This window comes from Barbus barbus (genome assembly GCF_936440315.1).
Source record: "Barbus barbus genome assembly, chromosome: 14".
Lineage (NCBI taxonomy): Eukaryota > Metazoa > Chordata > Actinopteri > Cypriniformes > Cyprinidae > Barbus > Barbus barbus.
Genome location: NC_136742.1, coordinates 3,196,182 through 3,216,822, shown reverse-complemented (window position 1 = coordinate 3,216,822; position 20,641 = coordinate 3,196,182). Strand labels below are relative to the sequence as shown.

The window sequence follows — 20,641 nt, the reverse complement described above, 5'->3', positions numbered from 1 at the left end:
AGTCTTTGCAATGGCACACAGTGCATAAAATCCCTAGATCGAGTAATTTTCACAACTCAGTTTTTAAAACTATTTTATGGAGTATTTGTCCACTGAAAATTTGTGTCAGAAAAGCATTTCATTACCTGAACAATTGCTATAATGTTACAGTCCATTAAACACACTGTAATCCTTCACAGTCTTGTTTTTATTCCTGCCAAAAATGAAATATGGCTCTACTCTGACTAAGGTCTATTAACATTTGAATATTAAACAAATCTCTAAGTGTAAGCTTAAGTGTTTGCCTAATGATTTTTTTTTAAGTGTTTGCTTAATGACCTATTGATTTGAATGAAGTACTATCAGTCTATCATGTGTGCGCATGATTTCAACTAAACTAATCCTGAGGTCAAGTTAAACACATCGGACAATAATGAAAGGTGTAAGTGGGATATGCCTGTTTATATAAAGCTGTTCTGTGAAAACTCAGAGACAGGATGCACACTACTGATCAAAGCATGTGATTTTTTTGGAAATTAATACTTTTATTCAGCAAGGACGCATTCATTAAAAAGTCATTTATACTTTTTGAAAAGGTTTCCATTTAAAATAAAATCTTTTTTTTTTTTTTACCTTCAAGAATCTTGAAAAAAAAAATCTCAGTTTCCACAAAAATATTGTGCAACACAACTGTTTTCAACATTGACAATAATAATAAATGTTTTTGAGCACCAAATCAGTATATTACAATGATTTCTGAAGGATTATGAGATGCTATGTTTGTTAATTTTTTGCCAATCCAAATGAATCCAATCAGCGATAATGAATTAATAAATAATGTCTTTTGAATGAATCTGAACACAGATGAATGTAGAATTCAGATTTCTGCCCCCCAGGGCCCCCCTGAGGCGCCTCTCTTACCTGGTAGTCTGATTGAAGAACACCGGTTCCTGAGGTGCGAGGTTTTTTGTTTGGTGGCCCCTGTTCCTGTCCATGCTGTATGGAGGGGCCAGTGTTGGCCCCTGCAGTGCCTGATGTGCCATTTGTCTGCGCTGAGCTCTGCTGGGTTGGGGCCTGCTGTGTCTGCGTTTGTGTCTGCGTCTGTGCAGCCGTCTGCTGGTGCTGCTGTGTCTGATTCTAAAGACAACACAGCATATCACTGCACTTTGAATGCTACCTTTGATTATTTGGCATTGAAAGCTGGACAACCATTTTAACGTACATTATTAATTTCTAGATTTTATTATTTCACAATAACAAACACTAAAAGACCACATTAAACAAGAAGATTACAGTGGCAGAGTGCACATATATAATCGTTCTCTTTCAGTGTGTGCAATATACTGGTGAATATGTTTTTTTTTTTGTTTTTTTTTAACAAACATCAATTGTATCATGGTAATGCAAAACTGAACCAAACTCCACTTCATATTCAGGTATTTATCTAGATATCTTGATAGAAAAACAAGTGCATCCTCTTTGCTAAAGAACTACCATTCCATTTAATTATTTCCATATATGGAGAGAGAAGGAATTGGTAATTGATTGATTAAATAACATCAGTATTAACTATGTATATATAGAGAGATAAAAAAAGAGGTCTTTTGTGCCAGGAAAGGCCATAAAAACCATGTAAACATATATATATATATATATATATATACACATACTGTATATACAGGTACATCTAAAAAAACTTAATTTTTTTTAACTAATTTCAAAAAGTGAAACTTTCATATATATTTTAGATTCATTACATGTAAAGACATTTAAAACGTTTTTTGTTTTAATTTTGATGATTAGAGCTTAGAAGCTCATGAAAGTCAAAATCCAGTATCTCAAAATATTAGAATATTTCCTAAGATCAATCAAAAAAAGGATTTGCAAAGCAGAAAAGTTCAAGTTCTTTAAAGTATGTTAATTTATGCACTCAATACTTTGTCAGGGCTCCTTTAGCACAAATTCCAGCATCAGTGAGGCTCTGCTGAGGCACTATTGAGCCTTCAGCTCGTCTGTATTGTTGGATTGACTGTTTCTCATCTTTCTCTTGAAAATATCCCATAGATTCCATATGGGATTCAGGTCAGGCATATTGGCTGGCCAATCAAGCACAGTAATATCATGGTCAGCAAAGCATTTGGAAGTGGTTTTGGCAGTGTGGGCAGGTGCTAAAGTCCTGCTGGAAAAGCAAATCAGCATTTCCATAAAGCTTGTCAGCAGACGGAAGCATAAAGTGATCCAAAATCTCTTGGTAGACGGCTGCATTGACTTTGGACTTGATAAAACACAATGGACCAACACCAGCAGACATCACGGCACCCCAAATCATCACTGACTGTGGAAACTTCACACTGGACTTCAAGCAGCTTGGGTTCTGTTTCTCTCCAGTCTTCCTCCAGACTCCAGACATTGATTTCCAAAATTAAAATTTATCTGAAAAGAGGACTCTGGACTTTGGACCACTGAGCAACAGTCCAGTTTTTTTTCTCCACAGCCCTTCTGACGTTGTCTCTGGTTCAGAAGTTAAATTAAATTAGTTACAAAAAAAAAAAAAAATCAGTTTTTCATGATATTCTGATTTTTTTTAGATGTACCTGTATATACAGTATATATATTTTTATATATGTTTACATGGTTTTTATGACCTTTCCTGGCACACAAGACCTCTTTTTTATCTCTCTATATATATGAGCACATGAGATGTGCATCAAAAGTCACAGATTAAATAACATCAGTATTAACTGACTCCAGCTTCAGTCCGCTCCTTGTGAAACTCTCCCAAGTGTTTGAATCAGATTTACTTGACAGTATTCTCAAACTTGCGGTCATCTCTGTTGCTTGTGCACCTTTCCCTACCAATTTCTTCCTTCCAGTCAACTTTGCATTTAATATGCTTTGATACAGCACTCTGTGAACAGCCAGCCCTTTCAGTAATGACCCTCTGTGACTTACCCTCTTTGTGGAGGGTGTCAATGATTTTCTTCTGGACCATTGCCAAGTCAGCAGTCTTCCCCGTTATTGTGGTTTCAAAGAACAAGAGATACCCTGAATTTATACTGTAGAGATGGTCGTTAAATGAAACTCAAATATAAATATTCTAATATATTGAGATACTGGATTTTGACTTTCATGAGCTGTAAGCTCTAATCACCAAAATGAAAACAAAAAAACTTTTGAAATGTGTTACTTTACATGTAATGAATGTAAAATATATATGAAAGTTTCACTTTTTGAAATAAGTTACAAAAAAATTAAGCTTTCACGATATTCCAATTTTTTGAGATGTACCTGTAAATGGGAGGTCATTAAAAAGAAAACATGCATGCTTGTGTCAACTAGTAAGATACGGCGAACATTATTTAGATTAAAACATAGAGATGAAATTAAATTAATAAAAATAAAAGATGTTCATTTCTATAAATCTGTTTAGTTGCAACATACATGACTGTGCAAATAAAAAAAAAATCTTCAAATGTTTACGTTCTACATTACTTTCTTCACAAAAAATTGTGAAGAGTATTATAATTAAAAGTTTTGCTTGTATCACACACACACACATAAATTTTATTCTATGTCTGAAATTTAAAAAAAAAAATGTTTTTATATAATTGGCTTGTTATTCTGTTTCAACAATTTGGAAGTCACTTGTCTCTTTAAATTTACATTCATTTTAATTTTTTTATTTTACATTGGGTCCACTAGGCCAGCAAAGAATGTAAGAATTATTTCCATTGCCATTAACAAGCTTGTATAGACAAAAATATTATATAAAATATTTATAAATTTGATTGACGGAAATTGATGGAATGCAATTGTTGTGAATGTGCGATTTAAACAGTGTGATATCATATATATCATCCATCTCAAAGACACAGTCAAAAATCTATATTAATCAACCAGTAATTAAAAAAGGCATATTTCTAGCTCTGAAATCTAATTGGATAGGTTGCTGTAAAATGTCCAAGAGTCCTGTGTAGGCTAGGAATGTATGTTAAAAACATCCTAAAATGTTTGTTGATATGCTGGGTAGCAACAGTTTGAGACTGTCAAAGCCTATTTATGATGTTTACTTCAATAAATATAATTTTGAACAAAAAAATTGCTCCCAATAAATAATTTAATATTGCATGAATGCACTGGGTATGCAATGACAGCATCTTGTGTTTTGTGTATGAATAATTAAATGTCCCAAATGACCAAATTCATCATGGGAAACCCACTGAAAATGACACGAGAATAAAAGCTACAATCTTAAGTAGACTAGTGTTATTAGATCAGCTTTTTTGTGTGTGCTGTCAAGTGTGCATGTATTTTGTACATGCAAACCTTTTGTAAATCAGGGCCTTTGTGTGGTAGGAACCCAATTAGTGTCTGTAGGTCTCTGTAATAATGGATGCGTGGTTATGTTTGCAAGGTTAATTTCTTCAAATACACTCACAGCCATCCTGAAATTGTGCTACCCAGAAAAGCAGCAGTTGCATGAACATTATATTGTGTGGCCAAAACCACTAAATGTAAAAGTAAATATTGGCTCACTCTAGCATTGCAGAAATGATATGGTTATTTTATGCCGTGTGTATGTTTGTTTGTTTGCATTTGTTTGCCTTTTGCTTGGATACATTTCATCCTTCAGTGACCGAGTGCAAAGCTTAACAACACTGCTATCTGAGCTCTTGCTCTGCTGCTCTCTCTTTTCTGCACCTACACTCAGCTTCCCTCTTAGTTCCACTGGAACGAGTAACATTACAAATTAGCAGTAGACTATAAGAAAGCAGTCATTTTAGCAGATGCTTTTATCCAAAGTAGTTTGCAGTACACATTTTACAGGGACAATCTCCCAGGAGCACCAAAGTGCCTTGCTCAAGATCACAATGTCCTTTGATGTTCAAAACTGCTCATACTTACAATAAACACTGCATTAACTAACCGCCTATGGCTGTTCAGACAGTCCACAAAAGGAAAATCAAACAAGTTCAGTAGTTGGTAGTCTGAAAAGCAAATATAGCCCATACATTATCTACTCCATATTTAAATAAAAAATGTAAGGCTAAAGTAAAGCATGTACAAAGAAAATCACTTAGGTCCTATAACATGTCCCTGAGGGACCTCACAACTAATAGGTAGACAATAAGTAATCTGTCCTTAAGAGAGAAAAAAAATGATTCCCTTGTCCCTTGAAATTTAGTCCTATGGAATATGGAATCACATCACAAAAACAAAAAGTGAGCTTATAATTAAGTCTAATCGCATTAAAGGGGTCATATGAAGCGATTTCAAGTTTTCCTTTCTCTTTGGAGTGTTACAAGCTGTTTGTGCATAGATAAGATCCCTGAAGTTGCAAAGACTAAAGTCTCAAAACCTAAAAAAAAGTCTTAAAGTCTCTATCTCAAAAGAGATATTCTTTATAAAAGTTAAGACTCGACCACGCCCTCCTAAAATGGCTCATTCAAACACGCCCCCACATGTTTACGTCACGGTGTGGGAAGATTTGCAAAACACCGGCCAAATGTATACGCAAAGAAAGATGGTGTGATTTTTATTCTCGTAGTAGTGTTGTTGCTGCTGCCGGCGCCAAGTCCTGGAGACGTTGCGTTTCATTGTGAAAGCGAAACTACTTTGTTTGGGTTTCCAAAAGAGGATACAACTACAAATCAGTGGTTAAGTTGTATTTACAACACTGTTCCAGAACAGTTCAACCCAAATATTAGTGTGTGTGCAGCGCATTTTATGGAGGACTATTTCCTGAACCAGGGAGAAGCCTGCCAGCTTTGCACAAAGGCTGTTTCTATAAAGTAGGGTAATTCCAACTTTGCAAGGACAGTCTAGTGCTTCTGACTCACAGCCTGTAAGTATGTTTTCATATTTAAAGAATTTGCCACTGACTATTCAAACGCGAGTTTTGAGCAGTGTAGAGTAGTGCTTGTTGTTTGTCATTTCTCTGATCACAAATGCAGACATGGTAATGTTTACGTGGCGCGATGCAACGCGACGCGCAAAAAGACAGTACAAGTCATTTATAATCAATAATTATGTCCCCACTGGATGCAACAAATGCCTCGTTTATAATGGGTTTTATTGTTTTTGTGTCGTCGCGCCAGGACACGGCATCACAATACGGTAAGGTGCATACCTTTTCCGTCTCACACTTGAGGTATTCAGCCAATCACAACGCACCGGATAGCTGGAGCAACAGAGTCAACAATGTCTGTACAAACACAATTAAACTGTGACTAACTCCTCTGGATCAACAGAAGGAGGGGAGACCTAATAAAACTCCAAAATGAGGTGGCTATATAAACTTCTGTGAAGTCCAGAGCTGTGGATGAAGTAATAAGGTGGGAATATAACATAAAAAGGCTGAAGAGTGGAGGGTTTACATGGATAGAAAACATTAAACATAACAGGTATATGATCAGATAAACAATTATTAATAATGTAAGTATTATTAGATCAGAGGCCCTAGAGATATAAATTCAAAGAGTTAACTTGCTCATGAGTAGGGCCAGTAACTGAAGAATATTAGGAGTCCAGCAGATCTAAATAACATTTACGTTCAAATGTGACATTCACTATGTATTGAATGGTGAATGGTTCTCGCACAGCACATGTAAATACAATTATCTTATCACAATAAGATGTTATATGACAGATCATATTAGAGATATAAACATTTCTAGTCTACTTCTTATATGTTTCTAGTCGTTGCTCTTAAGTAAAACTATAGCAACCAATGTAGATGGGATATCGACTACAATATCCAAACAAAAGGATCTGATTTCATTCTTTGCAAAATTACAGTCTGGAAAGTCAGTGCTAAAGATCACATCTAAAAAACTAATCAGAACTGGATACAGTGTGAAAAAAAGTTTTTAAATGAGAAAAAAAGTGAGAATTTTTTTTTACATCAGCCATTGTTACCTTCTCTGTTTTCTCCTCTGGTTCATCCTCACTTAGAAACTCACGTTTGGGGTAGGGAATCTGACATCCTGCAAATACACTAAAAACACACACATGCACACAAAGAAAACATTAAAGCAGTTTTTATAGGAACTACAACTGTTTTTCATGTAAATTTGGTAAATTAATTGCAGGTGAACAACTATGGTTCTTGTTTAAGCTGCTATAAAAGATTTTGAAAGAGGAAAAACAGGAAATATCTGTGGTATGCTACACTACATGGTGAAAACAAAGCAGACACCCACTTCTAATTTAAGGGTTTGGCTAAGTTCCAGTGAAAGCAAATCTTATTGCAATGGCACAGAACGACACTCTAGAGAATTACGTACTTTTTCTCTTTTACCATGAAAGTGAACAAAGTGAGTTCCATAAAAGTTGATCCATTGAGTCTGATGCAGAACACTAAACCAAAGCTCAGACATGAACACTACTGAACATGAAATATATGAACATAAAATGAACTTCCCATAGCCTTGTTTCTACAGTTGGGAAAGCCTTTAGAGAAGATTAACTCCCTATTAATGCTAATTGTTTTGAAAGTTCATGATGAACAAGTACATATGGGTGTTATTTTTGGGTGACCACATACATTTGGTTTTGTTTTCTACTCTGAGATTACTCAGCATGTGTCTAAATGTGTGTGCGTATGGAATGAGTCTTACTCAGATGTAGGTAAGGGGTCCTCCAGGAAATATGGGTCCTGCAGTGCCTGCTCAGAAGTAATTCTTTTGGTGGGGTCCATAGTCAGCAATTTCTGGAGCTAGATTAGATTAGATTAATTACTGTGGGAAGGATAAACTAGATTAGATCATTAGTTGACTATTTGGTGTTAAAGCTACGGTTAGGCATGTTTTTGGCCATATTTGATGTATGGACACTAAATGCGGCAATTTAATAGACTAACTATACTGAACAAATAGATAGATGATTATTACAGAATAAATAGACAGATATAACATTAACTAATTATTTCACAAAACCTCCAAAGTTTTTATGTAAGAAACACTCAGGATAACAAAATTGCTTATATAGACTATATCTTCGTGTAATCCAAGAATGACTCTGTGTGGGCCATGCCAATGAAGCCATGCTTCATTTAAAAATCTTACTGGATTATTGCAATTTTTAGGAATGCCTAAAATGTATTAATTTAATTTCCAACTGCAACACTTAAGCAAATTATTTACATAAGTAACCACCTTAAAACTAATTTTTTTTTAAACATGTACCCCCAGTTTCACAGACAAGGTTTAAGCCTAGTCCCAGACTAAACTGTAAATCTGAGCTGTTTCAACTGAAAGGAACTTGCACTGACTGATCTTAAAATGTATCAGTGCCTTTGTTTTGTCTCAAAAAGCACACCAGTAATGTTTTTTTCTAAGCACATTTATAAAAATGACTTAAAATGTCCTAATTGAACTATGGTCTAATCCTGGTTTAGTCTAAACCCTCTCTGTGAAACCGGGCCATAATGTGTTTAAGACATCTTCATAGTACTGTCTCTTTTATATGAGTTAAAGTTGATTCCATATACAAGTGTACAATAGACTCACCAGTAGAAACACTTTGCTGTCTGGTTTGACTTTATGTTTCTCCATGTATTTAATAAGACTGCTGTTGGCATATCTGCAAAACACATCCAAAGAATCACTATATATACACACTCAGTGGTAAAACTCTAGGTATAGCTAGACTTTACACAAAATATAATACATATACTAAGTTAGCTGTGTTCAGACAGTAGAGAACTGAACTGATGCACTGCCTTGCTGTTCTTGTGTATACAGCTAGAAAAGATTTACATCAACAAATTCAGTTAAACACTCACATAAATTAATATAAATCACAATGTAATATCAACACTCATTTAGTTTTTGCTGTTGAGAATACATTTGTTCTTATTCTGTTAAAGAGCACTGCACTCACGTGGTTCTTCTGAAATCTTTCTGTAGAGTAGGATATTCTGGCATTTTCCGGATATCTTCCCAGTCTTTATCTAGGAATTATACATAAACATAATATAATAGTGCACAGTGACATTTAACAAGGCTACGAGTCCAAATAAGGACTAATAATAACACTTTAACTCACTTGTTAGGTGTCTCTAACTACTATGTACTTTTGAAAATTATGCATTTGTTACAATTATTTGGTACTATAGTGTGCATTTGTAACACTGTACTTAAAATGAAAGCATCTGCATTTAGTACTAGTTCTTTACTGAAGAGTCTTGCATGTACACGTGCTTATTATGCTATTTACAATAAAGAGGTAAATAACTAGGTACTAACCCTCATCTTACCCCTAAACCTAACCTTAAATCATATAGATCACTTATATTATCCAGCAGTTTGTAAGGTAAGTACACTGTAAGTACACCTAAGAGCATGTACTGTAAAATTAAATGCAGTTGTTACATCTGTAATTACTCTACCCAAAACCCCACCTGTATCATAACCTCAGTAGCAGAAAATGTAAATTCAATGAGAGTTTTTCAGAAGCACATTACATCAAATTTGGTGCAAACACTCTTTCGGTGTTAAAAAACTATTTTCAGGATTTACTAAAAGACACAAAGTGAAAATTAGTGATGAAAAGATGTGGCACAGTTACTTTTGCAGCTAATCTAATTGCATATGCATTTATGAGTTTCAATTTCAAACACAAAGTTTAAGGGAAGAGAGTAGTTAAATAAATCATGCAAGGTGATTTACTAAGGTTTGTTATTCAGTTTAGTGGTATTTGCGCCATTATTTAACACCCAAAATAGCATGTCTTAACTCATATTACACCTGTGTTTGTAGTAGATTACACATGCCTGCCTTACATCATCGGCTCTGCTTTTTTGTGGCCCTTCGCTAATTTGCGCTGGTGGATTGGTAAATTGCATAATGGAAATCCATCGCCGCACTCTCACGTTATTTACCCTGTTTAGTAAATATCCACCTAGCTTGTGCTCTGTTTTCTGTGGCATTATGTTTTTGTTTTGGCCCTGTTTGACCTAGTTTTCCCTAGTCTGTTTAATTACTCATTCAGTTCACCTGTTGTCCGATTATCTCATTAGTTTTCCTTTGCTTGATTCCTGCTTATGAACCCTCAGTTCTCCATGAGTATTTGTCTGTTTTCATTAATAATTTGTGGTAAGCGAGTAACCAGTAGTTTTCTTGTGGCTTTATATATTTAAGACTGTTATTGCTAATTCATCTTCATCATGCGCTTCACTTAGAACACCTACCATGACAATCCACAAGTACAACTGAATATGTTGCTTTGTTGTCTATGAAATGTGAGCACTTTTGGATTGGCATCTATATTGTCTTCTATCTTCCAGTGTGTTCTGTACAACCATTTGCAGCAACTGCTGCATCATGTTTTTTCATGCTGGTCTATTATTGTGGTATAATCTATTTCATATAAACCCACAAAACAACATCATTAATTAATTGATTGATTCAACAAAAAAAAAAAAAAAATGATGAGTCTTTTATCACTGTACAAACTGCTTCACATTATGTAACACTTAAGTTAAAACAAATAACTCAACCCAGTATCACTAATATATGCTAATATAAGTAATATCACAGAAATCAGTTAATTCTCAGCACATAGAGACTCCTTCACCCAGATATCACACTATAGAGACTGTGTCTGTTCTCAGAACTAGAAAATACAGAAAACATCCAAACCAAATTAAGAGTAACAATTGAATTGATGTTCAACAAATAAAAAATGCTTACAATACAGAGAAGCAATTGATAAAACTTGGCTTACTGAATATCAGGTCCCTTTCTACAAAACCACTTTTTGTAAATGATTTAATCAATGATCATAAAACCAGATAAATACATTACTTTAAATGAGTCTATTCCCCAAGATTACTGCTATAAAAATGAGCCATGTCCAAAAGGTAAAGGGGGAGGTGTTGCTACAATTTATAGCAATATTCTCAGTATTTCTCGGAGGGCAGGCTTTAAGTATAACTCGTTTGAAGTTATGGTGCCGCGTATAACATTATCTAGAGAAACACGTGTTAGTGATAAATCCCCTGTGATGTTTGTACTGGCTACTGTATACAGGCCACCAGAGCACCACGCAGACTTTATTAAAGAATTTGCTGATTTTCTATCTGAGTTAGTACTGGCTGCAGATAAAGTTTTAATTGTTGGCGATTTTAATATCCATGTCAATAATGAAAAAGATGCATTAGGATCAGCATTCGTAGACATTCTGAACTCTATTGGGGTTAGACAACACGTTTCAGGACCTACTCATTGTCGAAATTATACTCTAGATTTAATACTGTCACATTGATGTTAGTGGTGTTGAAATTCTGCAGCAAAGCGATGATATCTCAGATCATTATCTAGTCTTGTGTCAACTCCATATAGCTAAAACTGTAAATTCTACACCTTGTTACAAGTATGGTCGAACCATCACTTCTACCACAAAAGACTGCTTTGTAAGTAATCTTCCTGATTTATCTCAATTCCTCAGCATATCCAACAGCGCAGAACAACTTGATGATGTAACAGAAACCATGGACTCTCTCTTTTCTAGCACTTTAGATACAGTTGCTCCTTTACGCTTCAGGAAGATCAAAGAAAACAGTCTGACTCCGTGGTATAATGAGCACACTCGCACCCTAAAGAGAGCAGCCCGGAAAATGGAGCTGGAGGAAAACAAAACTAGAGGTATTTCGTATAGCTTGGTGGGAAAGTACCCTATCCTACAGAAAAGCATTAAAAACTGCTAGATCTGATTGCTTTTCGTCTCTTCTAGAAGAAAACAAACATAACCCCCAGTATTTATTCAATATAGTGGCTAAATTTACGAAATATAAAGCATCAACAGGTGTTGGCATTCCCCAAGAGCACAGCAGTAATGACTTTATGAACTACTTTACTTCCAAGATCGATTCTATAAGAGATAAAATTGTAATCATGCAGCCGTCAGCTTACAGTATCGCATCAGATAGAGCACTATAGATCCCCTGAGGAACAATTCCACTCATTTTCTACTATAGGAGAGGAAGAATTGAATAAACTTGTTAAATCATCTAAACCAGGGGTCACCAACGTGGTGCCCGCGAGCACCTGGTGCATGGAGTCTCTGAGTCGCCAGCCAGCCTGAATTAGCGCCGGGTGATAAATGATATCATATCGAGATTATGATAAAAATTGTTAATAATGATGATAAGCTGGACATTTTTACTCAATATGGATTAATGTAACATCATATCACACACCATAAATTAATGCTTCAGCAGCCAGTCAGTGCATGTCGCTAATAAGTCTGTTTTGTGTGTCTCTGTGTGAATGTGTGGAGTAGTTTCGTCTGATACACAAACTCAAACACACATGACTCATTTCAGCATCTGTGTCTCAATATATGAGGACATGAACACACTTCATCTCCAGAGCTGCTCTGAGAATCACTTCACCAGCTTCATGCAGTTTCATTTGAGAAAAATTACCGTCAAATACATGCTGAAACTAAAACTGAAAGACCTTCACGACAATCCGCCAAAATAAAAGCCCAGTTTAACTTTTGTATAAATTATATATTATATATATTTTACTTTTGTAATATATTTTGACCGATTATATTACTACTGTATACTAAAATGCAAGTAATAATAATAATAATATAATTTTAAGGAATATCATATGACCAAGTTATTTTTTTATTATTATTAATTTATACAGTTCCGTTGTGCAGCATCTTATCTGATAAAATGAAAATGCTTTTTTTTTTTAACTGAATCATAAAACACAGAATCCATAAAAAAATCTAAAGGAAAACACATAATTTGACAAACCTTCATTGTCAAGGTCTAACAAACGTGGAAAGCATTTCCTTCCCCATTAATGGTAAATTAATATCATGATTAATATTGTATTACATGGAAAAAAATGATTGTGATATCATTTTCACAATCATCAGGATAAATATTTTCCTGGTTTGATAAAAACATTGAAAATGCTTGTGAGAAAACAGTAATGTCATGTATGTATGTATATGTGACAATGATAAATAAAATTATATTTATTTATTTGGAGTATATTAAACAAGTAGCCCTTGAGACCATTTTATCCCTTCAGGTAGCCCTCACTCACAAAAAGGTTGGTGACCCCTGATCTAAACCAACAACATATACAGTTGGGCAAAAAAGTATTTAGTCAGCCACCAATTGTGCAAGTTCTCCCACTTAAAAAGATGAGAGAGGCCTGTAATTGTCATCATAGGTACACTTCAACTATGAGAGACAGAATGAGGGGAAAGAATCCAGGAAATCACATTGTAGGAGTTTTAATGAATTAATTGTTAAATTCCTTGGTAAAATAAGTATTTGGTCATCTACAAACAAGCAAGATTTCTGGCTCTCAGACCTGTAACTTCTTCTTTAAGAGGCTCCTCTGTCCTCCACTCGTTACCTGTATTAATGGCACCTGTTTGAACTTGTTATCAGTATAAAAGACACCTGTTCACAACCTCAAACAGTCACACTCCAAACTCCACTATGGCCAAGACCAAAGAGCTGTCGAAGGACACCAGAAACAAAATTGTAGACTTGCACCAGGCTGGGAAGACTGAATCTGCAATAGGCAAGCAGCTTGGTGTGAAGAAATCAACTGAGGGAGCAATTATTAGAAAATGGAAGACATACAAGACCACTAATAATCTCCCTCGATCTGGGGCTCCACGCAAGATCTCACCCCGTGGGGTCGAAATGATCACAAGAACGGTGAGCAAAAATCCCAGAACCACACGGGGGGACCTAGTGAATGACCTGCAGAGAGCTGGGACCAAAGTAACAAAGGCTACCATCAGTAACACACTACGCCACCAGGGACTCAAATCCTGCAGTGCCAGACAGTCCCCCTTGCTTAAGCCAGTACATGTCCGGGCACGTCTGAAATTTGCTAGAGAGCATTTGGATGATCCAGAAGAGGATTGGGAGAATGTCATATGGTCAGATGAAACCAAAATAGAACTTTTTGGTAAAAACTCAACTCGTCGTGTTTGGAGGAGAAAGAATGCTGAGTTGCATCCAAAGAACACCATACCTACTATGAAGCATGGGGGTGGAAACATCATGCTTTGGGGCTGTTTTTCTGCAAAGGGACCAGGACGACTGATCCGTGTAAAGGAAAGAATGAATGGGGCCATGTATCGTGAGTGAAAACCTCCTTCCATCAGCAAGGGCATTGAAGATGAAACGTCGCTGGGTCTTTCAGCATGACAATGATCCCAAACACACCACCCGGGCAATGAAGGAGTGGCTTCGTAAGAAGCATTTCAAGGTCCTGCCTAGCCAGTCTCCAGATCTCAACCCCATAGAAAATCTTTAGAGGGAGTTGAAAGTCCGTGTTGCCCAGCGACAGCCCCAAAACATCCCTGCTCTAGAGGAGATCTGCATGGAGGAATGGGCCAAAATACCAGCAACAGTGTGTGAAAACCTTGAAGACTTACAGAAAACGTTTGACCTCTGTCATTGCCAACAAAGGGTATATAACAAAGTATTGAGATGAACTTTTGTTATTGACCAAATACTTATTTTCCACCATAATTTGCAAATAAATTCTTTAAAAATCAGACAATGTGATTTCCTGGATTCTTTCCCCCCATTCTGTCTCTCATAGTTGAAGTGTATGGCTTATTTTGTTTACTGGGATGAGAGTTGCTGAAATCGCGTTTGGTCTCGTACTGTATAGTGTATCTTGTCAGTGTGTGCACTTGCTTGGCCATTTGTAGTTGATAAACAGGAAAGTGGGTTCAAGCGCCAGCAGAAGGCAGTGTAATGAAGTGGTCTTTAAGAGAAGCAGTCTATCAGCGGAAGTTTAAAATCAGCTCGTAAGTGTATTTACTTGTCTCAGTGTTTAGCGCATTTGCCGTTGCTAGGAAACGCTTATTTTGTTTACTGGGATGAGAGTTGCTGAAATCGCGTTTGGTCTCGTACTGTATCATGTGTGCACTTGCTTGGCCATTTGTAGTTGATAAACAGGAAAGTGGGTCCAGCTGAATTGAAATGATCATTTGTTGGATTAGTATAAAAAAGGTTATTATACCACGGCAGAGGTCGCGGCAGTCGTCGTGTGAAGCCCTCTTAGTGTGAAGACCAAAGAGTGTAAAGACCATCGACTCTACCGTGCGACTCCACCGGGCAGGGACACCGGCAAGGGATAGTATTATCGCTTTTTATTTAATTTTTTCATTGATATGTTTATTATTGAAATGTTGTTATATGCATGTGTCAATTTTATTTAATTTCTTTATTTTCTTAAATATGTGGGTAGATAGTATTTATAGAGTTGTAACTTTTTAGTTTTAGTTACTTTTTCTTATTTGTAAGTCGCTTTGGACAAAAGCGTCTGCTAAATGACAAAAGTTAAGTAAGTAAAGTGTACCTATGATGAAAATTACAGGCCTCTCTCATCTTTTTAAGTGGGAGAACTTGCACAATTGGTGGCTGACTAAATACTTTTTTGCCCAACTGTATGTTAGACCCTATTCCATCTAAACTACTAAAAGAGCTGCTTCCAGAAGTCATAGATCCTCTTTTGGCTATTATTAATTCGTCATTGTCATTAGGACATGTCCCCAAAACCTTCAAATTGGCTGTAATTAAGCCTCTCAAAAACACAACTTGACACCAAAGATCTAGTTAATTACAGACCGATCTCAAATCTCCCTTTTCTGTCAAAGATACTAGAAAAGATAGTATCCTCACAATTATATTCCTTCTTAGAGAAAAATGGTATCTGTGAGGAATTCCTGTCAGGATTTAGACCGTATCATAGTACTGAGACTGGTCTCATTAGAGTTACAAATGACCTGCTTATATCATCTGATCGTGGTTGTATCTCTCTTAGTGCTACTGGATCTTAGCGCTGCGTTCGACACTATCGATCACAACATTCTTTTGAATAGACTAGAACACTTTGTTGGCATTAGTGGAAGTGCCTTAGCATGGTTCAAATCGTACTTATCTGACCGCCATTAATTCGTAGCATTGAATGAAGAGGTATCATATCGATCACAAGTGCAGTACAGAGTACCTCACGGCTCAGTACTAGGGCCATTACTGTTCACGCTTTACATGTTACCCTTGGGAGATATTATCAGGAGACATGGTGTTAGCTTTCACTGTTATGCTGATGATACTCAGCTCTATATTTCTTCGCGGCCCGGTGAAACACACCAAATTGAGAAACTAACGGAATGCATAGTCGGTATAAAAAAACTGGATGACGAGTAATTTCTTACTGCTAAATTCTGAAAAAACAGAAGTGTTAATTATCGGACCAAAAAACCCCACATGTAATAACCTAGAACATTATCTAACACTTGACGGCTGCTCTGTCGATTCTTCGTCATCAGTTAGGAACCTAGGTGTGCTGTTTGATAGCAATCTTTCATTTGAAAGCCATGTTTCTAGCATCTGTAAAACTGCGTTTTTCCATCTCAAAAACATATCTAAATTGCGACCTATGCTTTCAACGTCAAATGCAGAAATGCTAATTCATGCGTTTTTGACCTCAAGGTTAGACTATTGTAATGATTTATTGGGTGGTTGTTCTGCACGCTTGATCAAAAAACTACAGCTGGTCCAAAATGCAGCAGCTAGAACCAGGAAGTATGACCATATTAGCCCAGTTCTAGCAACACTGCACTGGCTCCCTATCAAACATCGTATAGATTTTAAAATCTTGTTAATTACTTATAAAGCCCTGAATGGCTTAGCTCCTCAGTACTTGAGCGAGCTCTTATCACATTATAGTCCTCCACGTCTGCTGCGTTCTCAAAACTCTGGCCGTTTGATAATACCTAGAATATCAAAATCGACTGCGGACGGCAGATCCTTTTCCTATTTAGCACCCAAACTCTGGAACAATCTACCTAACACTGTTCGGGAGGCAGACACATTCTGTCAGTTTAAATCTAGATTAAAGACAGATTTCTTTAACCTGGCTTACACATAACACACTAATACAATTCTATTATTTAAATCCATTAAAGGATTGTTAGGCTGCATTAATTAGATCAACCGGAACCGGGAACACTCCCCATAACACACGATGTACTCGTTACATCGTAAGAAGAATGGCATCTACACTAATATTTGTCTGTTTCTTTCTTATTCTGTTTCTCAGTCCGTGTCCGGATCAGATGGTGGATCGGCGACGGGAGATGATGTCTCCCTGATCGTCAGTAGAGGCCGGGACACCTGGATGAGCCCCGGGGACATATCCCCAGTGAAGACCTCAACTTAAATGCAATAAAACTAAAACTAAAAGAAAATAAAATAACTAAAAATATAATAAAATACCTAACTACATAATACTATTATTGTTATAAATTGCAACAACATAAAATATAAATAAATTAATTTATACATTTAAAGATTTTAATTAAAACAATAAATAAACAATTATCTCCTGGCCAGAGGAGAACTGGCCCCCCAACTGATCCTGGTTTCTCCCAAGGTTTTCTTTCTCCATTCTATCACAGAGGGAGTTTTGGTTCCTTGCCGCTGTCTCCTCTGGCTTGCTCAGTTGGGGACACTTAATTTCTAGTGATTATCGTCAATTTGATTTAGCAGATACTATTTAAACTAAACTGATCTAGACAATGACATCTCTGAACTCAATAATGAAATGCCTTAACTGAAAATTGAGTGTTTAATCTTATTTTTATACATTACTGACATTCTTTCCTCCAATTTGATACTGTTAAGTGCTTTGACACAATCTGTATTGTTAAAAGCGCTATATAAATAAAGGTGACTTGACTTGACTTAATTTAATATATCAAATTTGCAGCTCAAATACATGTGGGAAGGGGGCCAACACAAGGCCAAAAGAATTCAGGCTTTATAGAAAGTAAAAAACAGATACAATATTTAAACTTAAAGGAAATGCAAGAGGCAAGTCAAGTATATCACTAAGAGAAAAAGAAATATTGGCCTGGTTTCATAGACAGGGCTTAGCCTAAACCATGATTAGGCCATAGTTTAATTAGGACATTTAAGTAATTTTTATAAACATGACTATAAACAGAAAAAAGCATTACTGGTGTGCATCTTAAGACAAAGCAAAGGCACTGACATGTTTAAGATCAGTCAAAGCAAGTTTCTTTCAGTTGAAACAGCTCAGATTTACATTTTAGTCCAGGACTAGGCTTAAGCCTTGTCTGTGAAACCGGGGGGTAGAAATTTAAATTATGTTCCTATCCTAATCTTAAAAAACATAAATCTCAGGTCTTCCAGTTGTAATTTAACTATCATAAATTGTAAATCTACAGTAAATTTATTTTTCCAACATAACAGCCAGAAACAGCCATGACCAGTCATTCCAATTTAGATTCATCTAAACTGATCAGTCTATTTTTTTCCATTTAATTCAAATCAAATCTAATGAATTCCTGAGAGTAGTACATTGAGGCAGAGTAAAGGTGGCCATAAGATAAGCTAAGGTCAGTCAAAGTCTCTTTAAGGTATTCTGTGGTCTTTGGGTCAGTCACCTGCTGGGAAACCCATGACGCTGAATATGCGATCTAACTGGTCGTGATGGAAAGGATTGCTGGTCTTTATGTCTTCTTGTCGGCAATGGAAGATTGGTTCTGACGTCAACAGCTCTGCAAAGATACAGCCTATTGCCCAAATATCTGAAAAAAGTCAAAGAATATTAAGTACAGATAGCAAAGAATACAGTCAGACAGCCTGAAATACACACAATGCACAACATACCGATTGCTTTGGTGTAGTGTCTTGCCCCGAGCAGTAGTTCGGGGGCTCGGTACCAGAATGTGACGACCACTGGGTCCAGATCGGCCAAAGGCTTCAGTGGAGAGTTAAATAGCCGGGCAAAACCCATATCAGCTAAGACACACAAACATAGAAACCCATAAATAGCCCACTCTGATCATGTTTGCAGATCATTTCAGCCTTAGGTGAGCTATGCATTTTGTTTTTCATGAACATAGGAGAAGAAGACTGTCTGCTAGTAACAAACTGTCATTGGCAAGCATTTTATTCAATATTATTAATAACTGGTGGGTTTTAGGGTTCATGAAGTGACAATGTGGCATCATAATTATAATAATAAATGTATTATTAAAATAGTATGTTTAATAATGAATAATATATTATTTGTATTGAGAACATTCTAGAGACCATTTCATCAGTGTTGCCAAGTCTGCGGTTTTCCTGCTGAATTGGGCTACTCTTATACTGTTACCGCAAACCTCCCTCCTTTATTCGACTGAGGTAGAACCCCCCCAGAATGCACTTTGAGCGAATTTCCATGCAATTTTTTATAAACATTTTCCTCAGGAACACGACTGAACTATATTTGAGTACCAACTGTGCTGGTTTTGTTGTGCAGACCTGGCAACCCTGCGCTTGATTAATAGGAAAATAGAAATTTTGCTATTTTCAAAACAATGGAAATTGTTGACCATGTTTTGTCCCATGTACCATAGCCCATGAGAGGTTAAACAATAAGTTGTGCTGCTTACATGATGTGGTGCCAATACTCAAGTGAGTCAAGATAACACTGAAAGCCACAGTGTAACTTAACACAATAACACAATAACAAATTCCACAGGCTGGTAAAAATAGTGCCCACAGCCCTGAACAGTCATCACCCAGAATAGTGTCTTATATAAGACAATGGCTTCACATTTGCTCAGACTGACCCTACAGCCGCTTAACCTTGACAATATCACCTAAAAAGAAAACGAGTCGACCAAAAAAGGTTCAGCAGAATTACATAATATCTCTTCCTTAATAATTTGCAACTTCAATAAAAAAACATTTTCAGTTGAGGAAATCTTGATTATTATATTGCAATACGATGCCAAAGTCAGTATGGTATTTTACCAATTTTGACTCTTCCTCGCTCTGGGCCTTCCCCCATGACCAGGATATTGGCAGGTTTCTGAAAGACAAAGATCACAAATAACCACAAATTATCTGCTTATCTCAGAATGTAATGCTTTGGTGCTATGGTAAAACATCCTCAACTAATGGATGTGCAATTTTTTTATAAAATCTTCAGAATAATCAGAATAATTCTAGATCAGTACAGAGGTTTTCAAAATTAGGGTAGTTCAGACTTGATTAATCATCACCTCTGTACAGTACTTTTTAAATGTTTTTAATGAAGTTGTTTCTGTTCACCAAGCCTGCATTTGTTTGATCAAAATACAATGAACAGTAATATTACAAAATATATTTACAATTTGAAAGAAATATTTTCTATTTAAATATATGTTCAAATGCAATTTATTTCTGTGATCAAAGCTGAATTTTTAGCATCTGAGTTTTCTGAGTTTGAAGTGGTTGAGAGGAAAGCATTCCTGTCTCGCTGCCCAGTCTCCTCTGAAGCACAGCATGTCACACCAGCTCATGCCATGCCAAGAACCCCCACATACCACACCAATGGTCTGAAATGCCTGCCCAGCCCCAACTATCCACATAACATCTACATGGTCCTCAGCCCAACGCCGTTCGCGGTGAAGTCAGTGCCCCCGCCGTCCGCGGGGAAACCAAGCCCGCCGTTCGCGGGTAAATCAAGCCCGCCGCCTGAGAATATGGCAAGCCCGCCGCCTGAGAATATGGCAAGCCCGCCGCCTGAGAATATGGCAAGCCCGCCGCCTGAGTATATGACAAGCCCATCTGAGAAACGCAAGTGCCCTCCAG

The 20,641-nt window shown here is 36.5% G+C and overlaps 1 protein-coding gene across 2 annotated transcripts in view; it reads right to left on the bottom strand.

Annotated features, from left to right (window-relative positions):
- Positions 1-20,641, bottom strand: part of cdk19 (cyclin dependent kinase 19) — a 68,263-nt gene that overhangs the window by 10,958 nt on the left and 36,664 nt on the right. For both annotated transcript variants that reach the window (XM_079433087.1, XM_079433088.1), the window contains exons 5-12: positions 19,820-19,877; positions 18,686-18,817; positions 18,460-18,603; positions 8,863-8,932; positions 8,490-8,562; positions 7,599-7,696; positions 6,898-6,976; positions 901-1,116 (exon numbers count right to left, since the gene is read on the bottom strand). In XM_079433087.1, coding sequence (XP_079289213.1) covers positions 901-1,116; positions 6,898-6,976; positions 7,599-7,696; positions 8,490-8,562; positions 8,863-8,932; positions 18,460-18,603; positions 18,686-18,817; positions 19,820-19,877 — 870 coding nt within the window. The remainder of the gene's footprint in view (positions 1-900; positions 1,117-6,897; positions 6,977-7,598; positions 7,697-8,489; positions 8,563-8,862; positions 8,933-18,459; positions 18,604-18,685; positions 18,818-19,819; positions 19,878-20,641) is intronic.